At 43.9% G+C, this 15,977-nt stretch overlaps 1 protein-coding gene across 1 annotated transcript in view; it reads left to right on the top strand.

The window, feature by feature from the left end:
* The window catches only part of LOC311237669 (cadherin-18-like), a gene marked incomplete at its 5' end in the record, with an annotated part of 233,837 nt that overhangs the window by 116,113 nt on the left and 101,747 nt on the right, over nt 1–15,977 (top strand). The window contains 3 exons of the mRNA XM_084325635.1: nt 7,813–7,980; nt 9,706–9,893; nt 10,353–10,606. Of these exons, the coding sequence (XP_084181761.1) occupies nt 7,813–7,980; nt 9,706–9,893; nt 10,353–10,606 (610 nt within the window). The remainder of the gene's footprint in view (nt 1–7,812; nt 7,981–9,705; nt 9,894–10,352; nt 10,607–15,977) is intronic.

Here is a 15,977-nt window from a genome sequence, read left to right as displayed (position 1 = left end):
AACATGATTATGATTGGAACCTTTTTGCAACAGATTTAGTTTGACCCAAGTGTTTTCTTCAAAAGAACTTCAAGATTCCAGGGCCCTCATTTATCAATGGTGCGTACGCACAGATATGTGCATAAACCGTGCGTACAATCATTTCAAAGCAAAGTGTAGGACTTATCAATTTGAACGTGTGCTTGAGATTGTGCATATCTACGCACAGCTCAGACCGTGCGTACATGGTGCCCAGCGGTAGAATAATAAGACTGCACCATGAGACGGACTTTCATGCATTCGATTCAACACTGACGTGTTCTGTATGACCCGTAATTCATTATAGTTAATTGTAAAATAGCGACATAACGTTTTTTTATCACTTTTTTCTCCTATTTTTCTAGTTTTCTCCCATCCCAATTCCACTGTGCCAATTATCCCCTCCCCTGTCTTGAACATTGCTCGCATATGCCCCCACTGGCCGGTTGTAGGGAGGATAGAAGCCTTGCATCACGTGTCCCCTCCGATACACGAGGAGGCAGCCTGTCACATCTTTTCACCTGCCAGCGCGGACTCTCATTGGCGAGGTGTAACGTGTGGGAGGCTCACACTACCCCTGCCATTTCCTGTCTCTGCTGTGCAGGCGTCCCCAACCGACCTGTAGGAGTCGCTGTCCACAACGTCCAGATTACCACCCATCGACTTCCACCCGCTAACTCTGCCAATTGAGTTAGTATAACGGCTGGCCCAAGCCGGAGGCAACGCCGACAGCCGGAGTCGAACCTAGTGTCTCTTGCATTGGTGACGAGCGCAATGTCCACTGCGCCACCCAGCCGCTCCTAAATAGCGACATTACTGTAATTATTGTCAAACCCTATAAAGAGCATTTGGAATAGGTATTTCCGAATTAATTCAGCCTGGTTCATAGCGTTATTTTTTTTAAAAACTTTGACCAGTCACCTGGTTCTTTTAGCGTTTATCGCTTTTTCTTCGCATTCATACTTGGTCAAGTTCGACCGACAGAAGCAGGCTGAAAGGGTTCAGATGGGGGGGAAAGACACTCTGGGAAAGGCACGGCTGCCGTCCGGGATTCGAACGCGCTCAGCCCCAGATCCGCGCGAGCGCGGTTGTCCACGGCGCTGAAATAGCACTCGCGGTACGTGGTGAGCTACTGGAGCTCCCCGGTTCATAGCGTTATTATAGGAATACTTCTCGCGGTGTGCGCTCAGATGTTTACAGAGATATAGGGCAGTCTATTTTCAGAGAGAGAACACTACCGCTACCTGAGACACATTCTCCTTGATTTGTACCACAAGTTGGGACCCAAATTGGAGCGTGGAACAAAACGCAGTGTTGGATGTCGTAATTTCCCCAACCCCCCAACTGCATACAATATCCATATATCAATAATAACAGGAGCCCGAGGCCAAGAGAGGATTTTACGCCAGGTTACCCAACATCATTGGAGCAATAGACTGTACCTGTGTAGCTTTCAAAGCTCCATCAATAAACAAATCCAGTTATGTGAACGGGATTCAACTCGATCAATGTACAGATAATCTGCGATGCGCATTTTAGATGATAATGTCGTTGCCGGTGGCCGGAGTCTCATTCAGGCCTAATTGTATTTAATTCAATTGTAATGTTATTAATGGGGTATCTGTAATTAAAACGTCACTTAAATGCAGATCGGGATTATCCACTGAAGCCATAATGACTCTGACTAAAACCACAGGCTCAGGCGCGCACAATAGGCATTGTAGAGCGCAGAGTTGGCCTGCTGAAAGCAGCAATTCAGTCAAGAGGATCAGACAGCAGTTTTACGGTACCCTTTACCCCAAGTATACCCTTGCAAGGTCTTAATCTAACTTGAAAAAACCTCAACAAAAAAAGGCCATATCCACTGGAAGCCCGTGGACCCGAAAGACGTGCTGCACCACCAGGTCAGCCATCTCTCGAGCTGAGGGAAGCTTGGGAAGGGGAATGAACTGGGCCGCCTTGGAAAAGCGGTCCACTACCACCAAAATGGTAGTGAAACCATCGGACGGGGGAAGGCCAGAAATAAAATTCAGGGATATGTGCAACCAGGGACGTTTGGGAATAGGAAGCGGGCGAAGGAGACCCGCCGGTGCACGGCGAGAGGTCTTACTACGCGCGCACACCGGCCAGGCCACCACAAAGGAACGTGTATCCCCCTCCTCTGTAGGCCACCAGAACCTCCTACGGATAAACTCCAGGGTTCTGGCGGGCCCCAGGGTGGCCGGTGAGGGAGGAGGTATGCGCCCACTGCAGCAGTCGCGAGTGCGCAGCCTTATATACATCCGCCCCAGAGGACCCCCACTGGGATCGGGCTCCCGTGCCAGAGCCGATCTTACCACCCTGTCTATGACCCATGACACGGGAGCCAGAATAAGGGCCTGTGGAATAATAGGATGGGGCTTCTCCTCCCGGTCCGGATGGTCAAACTGACGTGACAGAGCGGTAGGAGATGGAAAATCGAAATTGAGTGAAGAATAACACCCACCTGGCCTGGCGAGCGTTAAGGCGTTTAGCCCCCTGGATGTAAGCCAAGTTCTTATGATCGGTCCAAACAATGAAAGGGTGTGCCGCCTCCTCCAACCAATGTCTCCATTTCTCCAGTGCCAATTTGATTGCCAACAACTCCAGATTACCCACGTCGTAGTTGCGCTCGGCCGGAGACAGCCGGCGTGAAAAAAAAGGTGCAGGGTTGCATCTTCCCGTCCTTTTGAGGTCGCGAAAGGCTGACTCTGCCCGAGGCGACCATTCAAAGCCAGGGAGAGAGGCCTTATTGAGAGCCGTCAGAGGAGTGGCTAAGGCGCTAAAGTTGTGAATAAAATGCCTATAAAAATTTGCAAAGCCCAAAAAATTTCTTGAGCGACAAAGGGCGTGGCCAGTCCAGTACAGCACTCACCTTGGCTGGATCCATACGTAGATCGCCCTTAGTCAATACAAACCCCAGGAAAGAAACGGTGTCGGTGTGAAACACACACTTCTCTGTTTTAACAAACAGCTGATGGTGAAGGAGATGCTGGAGAACCTGACGAATGTGATGTTGGTGTTGCTCCATATCGTGACAAAAAATTTGAATGTCATCTAAATAGACGAAGACTGACACCCCGATTAAATCCCGCAGCACGCTTGAAAGACTGCAGGCGCATTAGCTAAGCCAAAAGGCATAACCAAATATTCATAATGCCCGTTAGGTGTATTAAATGCAGTTTTCCTCTCGTCTCCCTCTCTAATCCTGATTAAGTTGTAGGCATTACGTAAATCAAGCTTAGAGAAGACCTGCGCCCCCTGTAGACACTCAAAGGCGGTGTCCATGAGAGGCAGGGGGTAACGGTTTTTGATGGAAACATCGTTCAATCCTTGATGAAACCCCAGTTTCACCCTTACCATAGACAACTCCTTGGTTTCCCCTTCCCCCCAGGTCAAGAGTCTGGGTGTCGTCCTCGACAGCACCCTATCATTCCATTCCCACATCAATAACACCATCCGGTCCGCCTACTTCCACCTTCGCAACATCAACCCCCTCCGCCCTTCACTCACCCCCAACAGCGCCGCAATCCTGGTCCACTCCCTCGTCACTTCCCGCTTGGATTATTGCAACTCCCTTCTCTTTGGTCTCCCCCACAAACTCCTCCATAAGCTCCAACTGGTCCAGAACGCTGCTGCCCGTATAATAACCAGAACCCCTGTCATCAGTCACATCACCCCCGTCCTACGCCAACTACACTGGCTTCCCATTAAACACTGCATAGACTACAAGATCCTCCTCCATACATTTAAGGCCATCCACAACCTCACCCCTCCATACCTGTCTGACCTCCTCCACATCAACATTCCCACCCGGTCCCTCAGGTCTGCCTCCTCCATCAACCTGACCGTCCCCCAAGCCCGTCTGTCCACCATGGGGTCAAGAGCCTTCAGCTGCTCTGCCCCCCGCCTTTGGAACTCCCTCCCCCCTGACATCAGGAACATTGACTCCCATTCTAAACCCACCTCAAAACCCACCTGTTTAGGCAGGCGTATGTCCGATTTTATTTTTTAAATGTATTGTGATTGTTAATGAACTGTATTTAAATTGTTGTACGGCGACCTTGAGTGTCCTGAAAGGCGTCTTATAAATAAAATGTATTATTATTAATCCCATATAATCAATGCACGGCCGCTGGCTACCATTCTTTTTTGCTACAAAAAATAACCCAGCGCCTGCAGGGGATGTGGACGGACGTATGTGCCCCGCGGCCAGTGCCTCCTGAATATAGGTATTCATGGACACTGTCTCAGGGCGAGAAAGAGAAAACATACGACCACGGGGTGGAGAGGTACCAGGTAGAAGATTAATGGGGCAGTCGTATTATCTATGAGGCAGTAGTGCTTTAGCACAAGTCTTACTAAAGACCTCCGCCAGGTCCCAATAAATCTCAGGTACACCTGCTAAATCGGGATTAGGAGATGGAATAGAGTCTGCAACGATTACCACCATCCTGGAGGGAGACAAAAGACAAGAAGAAAAAGCGGTGGGTGAACCCTCGCCGGACACCTCCCTCTCTCGTTCCCTCTCCCGATGTCGGTTGTCCATCCGTATTCCAAAGTTGATGACGTTATCCAGTTGTTCGGGCAGCTCCCGTGAAGCCAGCTCATCCTGCATCCGCCCAGAGAGCCCCTGTACAAACAACACACAACAGGGCACTTCCTGCCAAGCCGCCTCTCGAGCTACAATGCGGCTTCATAGATGGATATCACCTGAGAGGTATCGAACACACGTCGCAACTCTCGGGTGAAGGCAGCCGCGCTGTGTCAGAGTCCCGAACGACCTTCCGGAGCTCCTCCGTAACGACCCGGCGGTGGCAGGTGTGGTTCCTGAACCTCCTCACGGACAGATGGACGTACCTGCCTCTCCTCCCCGCCGGCAGACGGGGCTCCAGACACAGCTCCCACCGCTGTTACCGCAACAGCGGCCACTGTGCTAGCGTTGTTAGCCATAGCTAACGCTGAGTCGGCTGTGGAGATAGCCGCGGCTACTGCTGCTTGGGACTCGATGGATAGGTCTCCCAGACGACCCAGTATACTATTATTTACTAGTATTACTATAAAGGCAAAATATCAAGCAAACCACACGCAGTAATTAGTGACAACAAATCACAGGTGACAATCAATCAGAGCTAATTGCAGAGACCATGGTGAAGTACTCCAGAATGGCAGTAGGGTTTCCACTCCTGAGAGAGGATAGAAACCCCAAACGTTACAGCGTAGGAACGAAAATAGAACACTTTCTACGCATTATTGATAAATGAGGGCCCAGGAGCCTAAGACATTTTGAATATTTTTGTATTCAACATTAACATACCGAGTGTCATCAGGCAGAGCTGTGCCACACATCAGGTTTCAGGTTTCAGGTTCCACTTTATTCCATTTATACTCTAGAGGCATATTGATAGAAGAATGCAGCCGGTTCATGTTAACTGTCACCTTCCGAGGAAATTACACATGTTATATAATGCTCACGAGTCCCCTGGCTATAAAACTGTCAACAGCCAACAGCTCTCTTCAATCAAAAACAAAACTGGCATAGATATTGAGCAAGATACCATGGCACGCACTTCATAAACAAAGTTAAAAAAAAATAACATCTGTAGTCTATCTGTCTTTAATATAGACTTTAAAGCTGGAGTAGGCAACTTTGGAGAATTTAGCAAGAGTGAGTTTACCTTCCCAGCAGAAATCCCTTTTCAAATCAACGCACAACAAATATTTTCCACAGTCTCCCAGAGCCACCAGGAACTTTAAGCTAAAAATAAAAAATGTAATCGATATATATTTCCCAGCCTCTGATCGAGGAACACAAAGAACTCGGGAACACCACTTGACAGGCCAAGAGATCTGATTGGCCAAAAACAACAGCTCCCTGTATCAATAACAATCAGATGTTTTTGGCTTGCCAAAAACCTTTGTTGTGCGTGCATGGGCTTGAAAAGTGAAAGTAGAGATTGCTCTATTCCTGCTGAGCAGGTAAACTCACTCTCCACTTGCCTACTGCATACGGATATTTCATATTTTCTTTATATGGAATGTAGTTGGTTATAATCTTTGAAAACAGCATGTTTGATATTGTTAACATTGCTATTATTTGTCCATGTCTTCTTCTATTTTTAAATGCATCTGAAAATCATATTATATAATAATACATATAAGTTATAATAATATTGTCAAACATGCATGGGCACACAGGTCACAACATGTTTACAGGAACGTTTTGGAGTTGTATTTGGAGTGTATTTCGTGACTGTTGGGAACTAGGCTACTCTGGCACACCTACTTCCAGTGAATTACGCTAAGCTAGGCTAATGGTGCGGCTGTTCCCTAAGCCTAATGCATGCACAGAGAAGAAAAGTGTATGTATTTCCTTGTCTAACTCCAGGGTAGATGGGAAATAAGCTAATTTCACAAAAGGTTGGCGTGTTCCATTAAGAGATTAACATACAATGCCAAGTTTGGCAAGTTCAAGAAAAAGGTTTATTGAATAATCTAGGGAGAGTCGCATCAAAGAGCAACTCAAATTATTCCCCGTCCAGGGTATAATACCCTGACCGCTGACTTCCGTCTGGAGAGAGAGAGAGAGAGAGAGAGAGAGAGAGAGAGAGAGAGAGAGAGAGAGAGAGAGAGAGAGAGAGAGAGAGAGAGAGAGAGAGAGAGAGAGAGAGAGAGAGAGATAGAGAGATAGAGAGAGAGAGAGAGAGAGAGATGCTTCTCTCCAGCTGAGATTAATGGTATTGATGATCAGTAGTCTCTCTGCAGAGCCGGCTGTGTAGGGACTAGATCAGTGACCTCGGGCCAACAGCAACATGTGGTGGACTGGTGCTGAAGGCTCTCACTAGGACATTGGACTGGTTGCTCTCCGTGGTGCTGAAGGCTCTCACTAGGACATTGGACTGGTTGCTCTCCGTGGTGCTGAAGGCTCTCACTACGACATTGGACTGGTTGCTCTTTGTGGTGCTGATGGCTTTCCCTTCCCTAGGCTGTATGTGGAGTATTCTGAAGCTCTCTTGACACACAGCGGAGACATTTTGTGTGGTTGTGAATAGTGATTGACGTTTAGAGACATCCCCATCGCCTACAAAGAGATTGTGCTCTCGCTTTTATTTGTCTGTATGTAAGCTTCACCACCACTACAACAGTCTGCAATCTATTGTTTTAGGTGACTTAGGTGACCCGTTTTGTCATTGTGGTTTCTAATGATGTACACACTGCACTGCAAGATGTGTGCTCATGTCAGCAGTCCCCTCTGTGGTCAATTCAAACAATATCTGAAATTATATATTATATTACTATTATGTACTATGATACTATGCAACTATTCGTATACTATATTCTATATTCTTATACTACTACCTATCTTGCTAATATGTCTATACTACTAGGCACTCAAGTTCGACACTATTTGACAAATTTACCCTTAGCTGCCAGACATGTACCCCTCCTGATGACATGTTGTTCACAATCTGTCACTTTGGATAAAAGCGTCAGCTAAATGACTAAATTGTAAATTGTAATTCAGATTTTTGTGAGGGGTTTCAATGTGTCATTGTATGCTATCCAGCTCTCCATATACTCACCGCCCATTGTGCCAGGAATACAGTGTGGAGAAGGTTACCAGGGGTTTCCACGCTTGGCAATATAAAAGCTCCCTGGTAGAGATTGCCTTACCTTAAGATCTTGCAACACTGTTTTCTGACGTTAATTCATGCCGGTGTCTCCTCCTTTGACAGGCTGACTCTGTTCGTTCTCTCTCTCTTCCCTATTATTCAGGAATCATCCGGACTGCCTTAGCAAACATGGATCGGGAGGCCAGGGAGCACTATGCCGTAGTGATCCAAGCCAAAGACATGGCAGGCCAAGTCGGGGGTCTCTCTGGTTCCACCACCATCAACATCACCCTGACCGACGTCAATGACAACCCGCCCAAGTTTCCACAAAGTATGTCATCATCTGCATACAGTGTGTTTTTCTTAGATGATGTGTATGGACTTTTATTTGTCACCAACAAAACATGCACACACAAAGTAGAAGTATTGTCAGGGTTGTCTCTTTATTTTTCTGAACGGCATCAGGCAGGCAAAAAGAAGCCCACAGCCAATTCATCATGAGTATCATCATCATCATCATCATCATCATCATCATCATCATCATCATCACCATCATCATCATCATCATCATCATCATCATCATCATCATCATTATCATCATCATCATCATCATCATCACCATCATCATATCTCTCTCTTTCTCTATCCCTCTCTACCCCCGTATCTCCACGTATCTCTCTTTCTCTCTCCCTCCCTATCTCAGCATCAAGGCTATTGTTTTCATTATTTAATTTCTTAAACATTACTGAACATTGTTTAACTAGGTTTCAGTATTTCTGAGAGTATCTTTGGAGCTAATTATCTATTATGAAGACTTCCCATTTTGAAATGTTCCTTAATAATATGTGTTCTAATTCATTATGGTATGTCTCTATTATAGTCAGTCTAATATTGGTCTAATCGGTTTACTATTGCAGAATTCCCATACACGATAATTAGCCCAGTGAGACAAGTTTACATCAAAACTGCCTCCAATTATGTGCTACGATGTATATTCCCTCTCTCTCCATTAATACTTAATAATATACAGTATGTTAGTAAGTAAGTGAGGGTAAATTACTGATACTTTGCACTTTAAAGTACCACCTAGGCTCAAACAAATACCGCCCCTCACTTCTATTGTTGAGTTGTGCACTTTGTGCTGCAGTGAGAGACTCTACCACTAAACCACCAACATCGTCAGAGTAATTATCTGCCCAGAGGTTGATCTGCACCAGTCGGGTGCATGATTTAATGGCAATTCAAGCTGTCTGTTATATCCTTAATGACAGTCCCTTTGGTGCAAAGGGGCCAAGAATCAAACTGCTTAGATAAGCTCCTACAGTAGAACAGTCAGACAAAGCTGTGTAGCCGATACGTCTCTCTCTCATAATAGGCTATAGAGCTGGTATGTTGGTTCCCTCTGCCATTTCCACAGCAAGTCTCCTCTCTGCCCGCTAGTAGTGGCTATCACTCACAGACAAACAACACATGACTGGTGTTTTCACTGCACACACAAACTTGTGTTCCCAAGGGGCGAAGTGGTGCTGTCCGTGGTGCTGAACTGGACAGTGGAGAAGCACCTGAACTACAAAGTCTCATTTTCTCTCTCTCGAACATTCACTTATACAAAAAGACTGAAACTATCTAACCGAGGACGCTCTTCTTCTATTTTAATTAGGGAAATGTATTCACATATCATAGAATTGTTCTGTATTTTACTCTGCCAATTGATGACCCAATAAAAACAAGTCCATGACCCTACATTTGGGAAACGCTGACTTACATGAAACAAAACATTAACTTAGAGCCTCTCTCACCACTTATACTGAGAACATGTAGAAATGCTGTGCTACTGTAGTCCTACTTTACAGCATGGTTAGGGGGCGCTTTGGTCTCTCTCTCTCTCTCTCTCTCTCTCTCTCTCTCTCTCTCTCTCTCTCTCTCTCTCTCTCTCTCTCTCTCTCTCTCTCTCTCTCTCTCTCTCTATCTCTCTCTCTCTCTCTCTCTCTCTCTCTCTCTCTCTTTCTCTTTCTTTGTCATCTCCTAATGGGTGCACTTCAACGTTCGTCCACAGAAAATTACCAGCTGTACGTCCCAGAATCAGCCCAAGTGGGAAAGCCGGTGGGGAAAATCAAAGCCAACGACGAGGACCTCGGCATCAACGCCGAGATCAAGTACAGCATCATCAACTCGGAGGGGGCCAACACGTTCTCCATCTCCACGGACAGGGACACCAGAGAGGGAATCATCAGCCTCAAAAAGGTGAACAAGGCCACGTCTTCCACTCTAAACAAAATGCAGACGCGGTCTTTCCGGAGACGCGTTCGGGGCTGATGTTTTCGGATGGAAACCGAGCTTGCGATGCCAGCGGTTTCAGTCAAGTGCTGTTACTCACCGCTGTTTGATTTGAGCTGTGTGGAGCGTGAATGAGATGATCTGTGGCTGTTGGCATTAATTAAAGATGAAAAAAAAAGCTGATTTATTTTGCACATACATAAACAGTTTTGAGCACATTCATTTAGTTTGACATTGTTATTGAGAATAAATTTGTTTTAGGATGCAATGTCTAACAATGACATCACTGGTGGCCATATTCAAACTCAATTACTCTCAAGGGTGAAGTGACCCTTTTAAACCTTTGAAAATACTGGTAGTACTGATCTAGGATCTGTGGTCACATCACAATCTCACATGTACTGCTGGTACCTTTTCCTCCAACAGCCACTGAACTATGAGAGGAAGAAGACCTACACTCTTCACATCGAAGGAGTGAATATACACATGGATCCTCGCTTCTCCTACCTGGGTTCTTTCAAAGACACTGCCATGCTCAAAATCACGGTGGGGGATGTGGACGAACCCCCGGTCTTCTCTATGGATTATTACATCATGGATGTTTACGAGAACACTCGGATTGGCACGGAGGTGGGGACCATAATGGCCAGGGACCCCGACAGCAGGAACAGCCCGGTCAGGTAAGAGTTTGGCACCCGTGCCCACCCGTCCTGGGCTCTTTCACTCGCCCCATGATGAAGAGCCGTCATATTCATATAATGTGTGTTAATAATATATACTATATTATAGGGCTGACCCCTATTAGTCGAATAGTCGACTAATCGATCGAAAGGAGCCGTAGTCGACTGCCAACCTCTTAGTCCAGGGGTCGGCAACCTGCGGCTCCGAGGCCGTATGCGGCTCTTTAGCCAATCAGCTGTGGCTCCCTGGCCCCCAAATTTTTTTTTTAAATAAAAATGTAAAAAAAAGTGTTTGAATATTTTTTTTTACTTTTTTTTTAACTTTTTTTTTAGATCGATGTCATACTGTGACACTGAAATTTAAAAATATTTCATCAACTAAGATATTTAGTCAACAAAAGGCTTACCTGTATGCCTGATATGTGGTGCGAAATTTGCGAACAACGAAGAATTTACTTTTTATTTGATAGATTTTCCACAAATAAGGGAAGGACTCTAATAGAGCTGCATAGTTCAGGGTTTTATTTCAAAGTAGGTCTACAGATGCCAGTGTTTTTTCTCCTTTTCTGTGTTTTATTTCAAAGTAGGTCTACACATGGTAGTCTTTTTTCAAAGTGGACTACTTTTTATTTTATAAATGTTCCACAAATAAGGGAAGGACTCATATACCTGAATAGTTCAGGGTTTTATTTCAAAGTCGGTCTACAGACACCAGTGTTTTGTCTCCTCTTCTGTGTTTTATTTAAAAAATAGGTCTACACAGCCAGTATTTTTTCTCCTCTTCATAAGAGTTTGAGGTTTTCCTTTGTTATAACAGGTAAAAACAGCAATAAAAAGTCAAAAAAAATATGTTGTTGCTTTATAATCCCATTAATGCAGTATAATAAATCGCAAATTACTTTGGGTATGCAATTGTCAGGCGTTTTATGCTAAATGTGGGGTATGCTTGGGGATATATAAAACGTTATACACTGTGTTATCTTCATTTTAAGGGTAAATAGGTTGTGCGGCTCCCTGAGCATTTTATTTTGTGGGACGGGGGAAAAGTGGCTCTTTTGATAGTAAAGGTTGCTGACCCCTGTCTTAGTCTAATGCAAAAATATATATAATAATAATAATATTATACTTTTTAAAATGTTTTATTCTTTCCAAAAGAAAAGAGGCCTAGAAGCGTGGCTAATGCTAATGGCACACATACCAGACGCTAACTGCCTGAGAAAACAGGCACAGAGGCACTGAAAGATGATTTCACCCATCTAATGAACACACTAGACTAGACAAATCAAGATGTATCCATCAGTGCACCAATTGCATGATTGTGCAGAGGACAAGAAGCCTTCCGTTGACTCCTTCAGACATTAAGCACCCCCACATCCCAAATGGAATGAAAAAAATAATAATTATACTCATAGTCGACTATCCAAATCCTTAGTCGGGGACAGCCCTACTATATTATAACACCGGTATATGTAATTAATATAACAGCAACACAACACGTGACACAGTGGCTCTCAATGTGGGGTCTATGAAGGTGTTTCATAAATGGTACATTTTTCATGAAGTCAAGTCATCATTACAGAATGTGTGAGTATACTGGTCATAAGTTTCCATGATCTAATTAAAGGTGCTGTAAGTGGCATTTTTTAAATAGTTAAATAGCTCTAGATTTTTACAGTAACTCAGTAACATGGTCTTATCAGCAATACAATGCACAATAGTGTCGCAGGGCTGTCCCCGACTAAGGATTTGGATGGTCGACTAGGATTGGCCAAAATGTGCCGTTAGTCGACTATTGGTCGACTTAAAAAAAAATATATATATATATATATATATATATATATATATATATATATATATATATCATTTTTGTAATTTTTTTTTTATTTTTAATTTTTTAAATTTTTTTATCATTCCATTTGGGCTGTGGGGGGTGCTTAATGTCTGAAGGAGTCGACTGAAGGCTTCTTGTCCTTTGCAAAAGCATGCAATTGGTCCACTGATGGATACATCTTGATATTTGTCTAGTCTAGTGTGTTCATTAGAATGGGTGAAATCCTCTTTCAGTGCCTCTGTGCCTGTTTTCGTAGGCAGTTAGCCTCTGGTATGCGTGCCATTAGCGTTAGCCACGCTTCTAGGCCTCTTTTCTTTTGGAAAGAATGATAAAAAAATATATATATATAATATATATATATATTTTTTTGTATTATATTCGACTAAGAGGTTGGCCAGTTGACTACGGCTCCTTTCAACCGATTAGTCGACTAATCGATGAATAGGGGTCAGCCCTATAGTGTCGTCAGCATAAAGATGGGCTTGACAACCATTCAAAGAAGAGACAATATACAGTAAATAATAGGGATGCACCGATCCGATATTAATATCGGATATCGGCCCCGATATGACTAAAATAGCTGGATTGGGTATAAAAAAAATATATATATATATATATCGGAAATTATAATTAAATTTTTTTTTTTATAATAATATAATATAATAATAAATAAAATAAGAAATAACAATTCAGTACATTTATATCTATGTGTTAATTTGTTACATTTAGTTTCACTAAGTTAGGAAAGTAATGTTTTAAGTCAAGCCTGATGTTGCCTTGCACAAAAGAATGATCCCAGTCTCTTCCACACAGTGAGGCATACAGTTTATTAATTGAACAATGGGTATCGGATCGGTACTCGGTATCTGCCGATACCCAAAGCCCAGTTATCGGTATCGGGACTGAAAAAGTCGGATCAATGCATCCCTAGTAAATAGTGAAGAGGACAGGACCCAAACATGGATCGTGTCTGGTCAGTAACATGGTCTCCCAGTCCCTACCATTATGCAGTAAACACAAAATACATGTCCTGGTATCCTGTCCCCACTTTATCCAATCAACAGAGAGAACTCCACACTGCAAAATGGTCTGACAAAAATAAGAAATTAAAACTATTTTTAAGCAAATATGTGATTGAAATATGTAAAATAATCAGCAAATTTGGCTTGGCAAGATTTCTTGAAATAAATATCTACAATTATCTCTCCTGATTGGATTAAGTGGGAACGGGATACCAGATAATGTATTGTCTGTTTACCAAACACTCTATATCAGTGATGACTGTCTGAATGTAGAGCTATTTAACCAGTGGCGTTGCGCAATATGTCGGGCCCCCCGCAGGTCAGACCATGAGGCCCCGCCCACTCCCCTAAATCAATAATAAAGTGAGAACATTTAGCTTTTTTTTTTCGCCGCGTGGTAGCAAATTCGAGACACATATTCTCCTCTATGGCCGTGAATATTTTCACGCGGATCGGAATCACGGCTCGCCCGTGGGACACTTTTCCGTTTCGGCGAGTTTATTCCATGCTTTCGGCTTTCCTTTTCTAAGCATTTTCGGGGCTACATGTGAATGAGTAAAAGTTGCGGGACGCTCAGATGTACCCACGGTAGATCGCGTGGCGCCCATAATAGGCTCACTTAATACAGCGTTTTTAAAATCACGCAAAATTTTCTGGGTCGCGAGCCGACCTTTTCCCCTCGTTTTCGATGATGGAAGTGATTTAGGAAAAGCTTCGGCACGCCGAGAGGTACCCGTGGATTTAATCCCGCGAGGATCGGGGCAATATCCGGCCCGTGGGAGCACTCACGAACCATGTACTAAAAAATGTATGGATTAGATTTTCCAGTTCCAATGTAACCTGTAGGCTACTCGTACTGGTTATGGCGAATAAAACGTTATATTCTTCTAACCTGTCTCGGGTCTCAGCGGCTGTAGGCAACTTTTTTAAATGTTTATTTTTTCAGGCATCTTTTGTAAACAGTATAGGGTCAGTAGGAACTGTATAATAATATAATATAATCAGGGCTTCAGCAGCGGGGGTGCTGAGATAAGTGATATAATAATAATAATAATAATAATAATAATAATAATAATAATAATAATAATAATAATAATAATAATAATAATAATAATAATAATAATGATAATAATAATAATAATAATAATAATAATAATAATAATAATAATAATAATAATAATAATAACACTCTCGTTCACTAGAGGAGACCACTGCCCAACTCCGCGCTCTCACGCTCAGCTCTGCAGAGCGACACAAACAATGTAACCGTTTTGATGCATACATGTAACCTGTAGTAGCATACTGGTTATGGCGAATAAAACGTTATATTCTTCTAACCTGTCTCGGGTCTCGGCGGCTGTAGCGTGGCTGGGCTGTCTGTCTGCCTGGACCGGCGTGTTGATAGCGGTGGACGCGGCTGGCCCGGGTGGGGAGCTTACTGCCGATGCATTCTTCAGTAACGTTAGAGTCAGACTACCTTTGCTGCCTGCTGGAACAATGATGTTCTTTTTCGTAGCTTTGCCGTCTCCATGTTCGGCTTTCACTCTCATCACCGCCGCTTGCTTGGATATTTGCGGCATTTTTACCGGCGCTTCCCGCTGTGTTTTGAACACTTCCAATGAACATTAGTTATCAGCCTAGCCCTATCGCAGGTGTGCAAATCATAGCACGGAGGGGGGGGCCCCGCCCTCTGCGCGAGATGCATCCAGCTGCAGCCCCGCAGGCAGAACCATACTGGGCTCCACTGTCAGCGCCCTGTACGCGTTAGGAAATCTAAGAGGATAGTCTACAGTGGGGGCGGGGCCCCCTAAGCTCCGAGGCCCCCCCGCACCGCGGGGGTTGCGGGGGCCTCCGCTACGCCACTGTATTTAACACTTATTTAAAAAAAAAAAACACACACTTACAGCACCTTTAATTAATATGTATATTTGGGGGTTCAGCATAATGAAAGGCTTTAGAACCCCCACTAAGTATATTTAGCTGGACGCAGTATATTTAGCTGAACTGAACCTTAGAGATTCTCGCAGAAAACTAAGCTATACATCACAAAAGAATATGAATCACAGTCCATAATAATGTTTATTTAGTATGGAAGTATTCAAGTAACCTCGGGGCAGTACCACCAGTTAGCACATCTGTATGCACAGGAACAACATGTTTTGCATACTGTTGAGAAAGCATTGATATACACCTCAGGCAATGAGACTAACCCTACTGTATGTTACGTTATGTTAAGACAGCAATGCAGTTTCACGGCATACCTTCAAGCCACTCTGCCTCTGAATTTGTTGTATTAATTTCCATCCCCTCTAGACAGTTTCAACTTGACAACATACACATTCTAAATGGACTGCATTTGATTTCCTGTCAGCTGTTGACATTAGCAAACGCTGAACAGTACATCACAGGCAATGCAATTCCTCGGAAACCGCCTGTACTCTACCCCTAAATGAAGGAATAGCTGTACGCTTGACACTCCTCACTAGATTAAATATTTTTCTGAGAGACGTCAATAAGT

Source organism: Notolepis coatsorum, assembly GCF_963971535.1.
Source record: "Notolepis coatsorum genome assembly, chromosome: 12".
NCBI classification, from domain to species: Eukaryota; Metazoa; Chordata; class Actinopteri; order Aulopiformes; family Paralepididae; genus Notolepis; species Notolepis coatsorum.
Note: the sequence above shows the minus strand (reverse complement) of the source record. Positions and strands in the feature narration are given on the sequence as shown.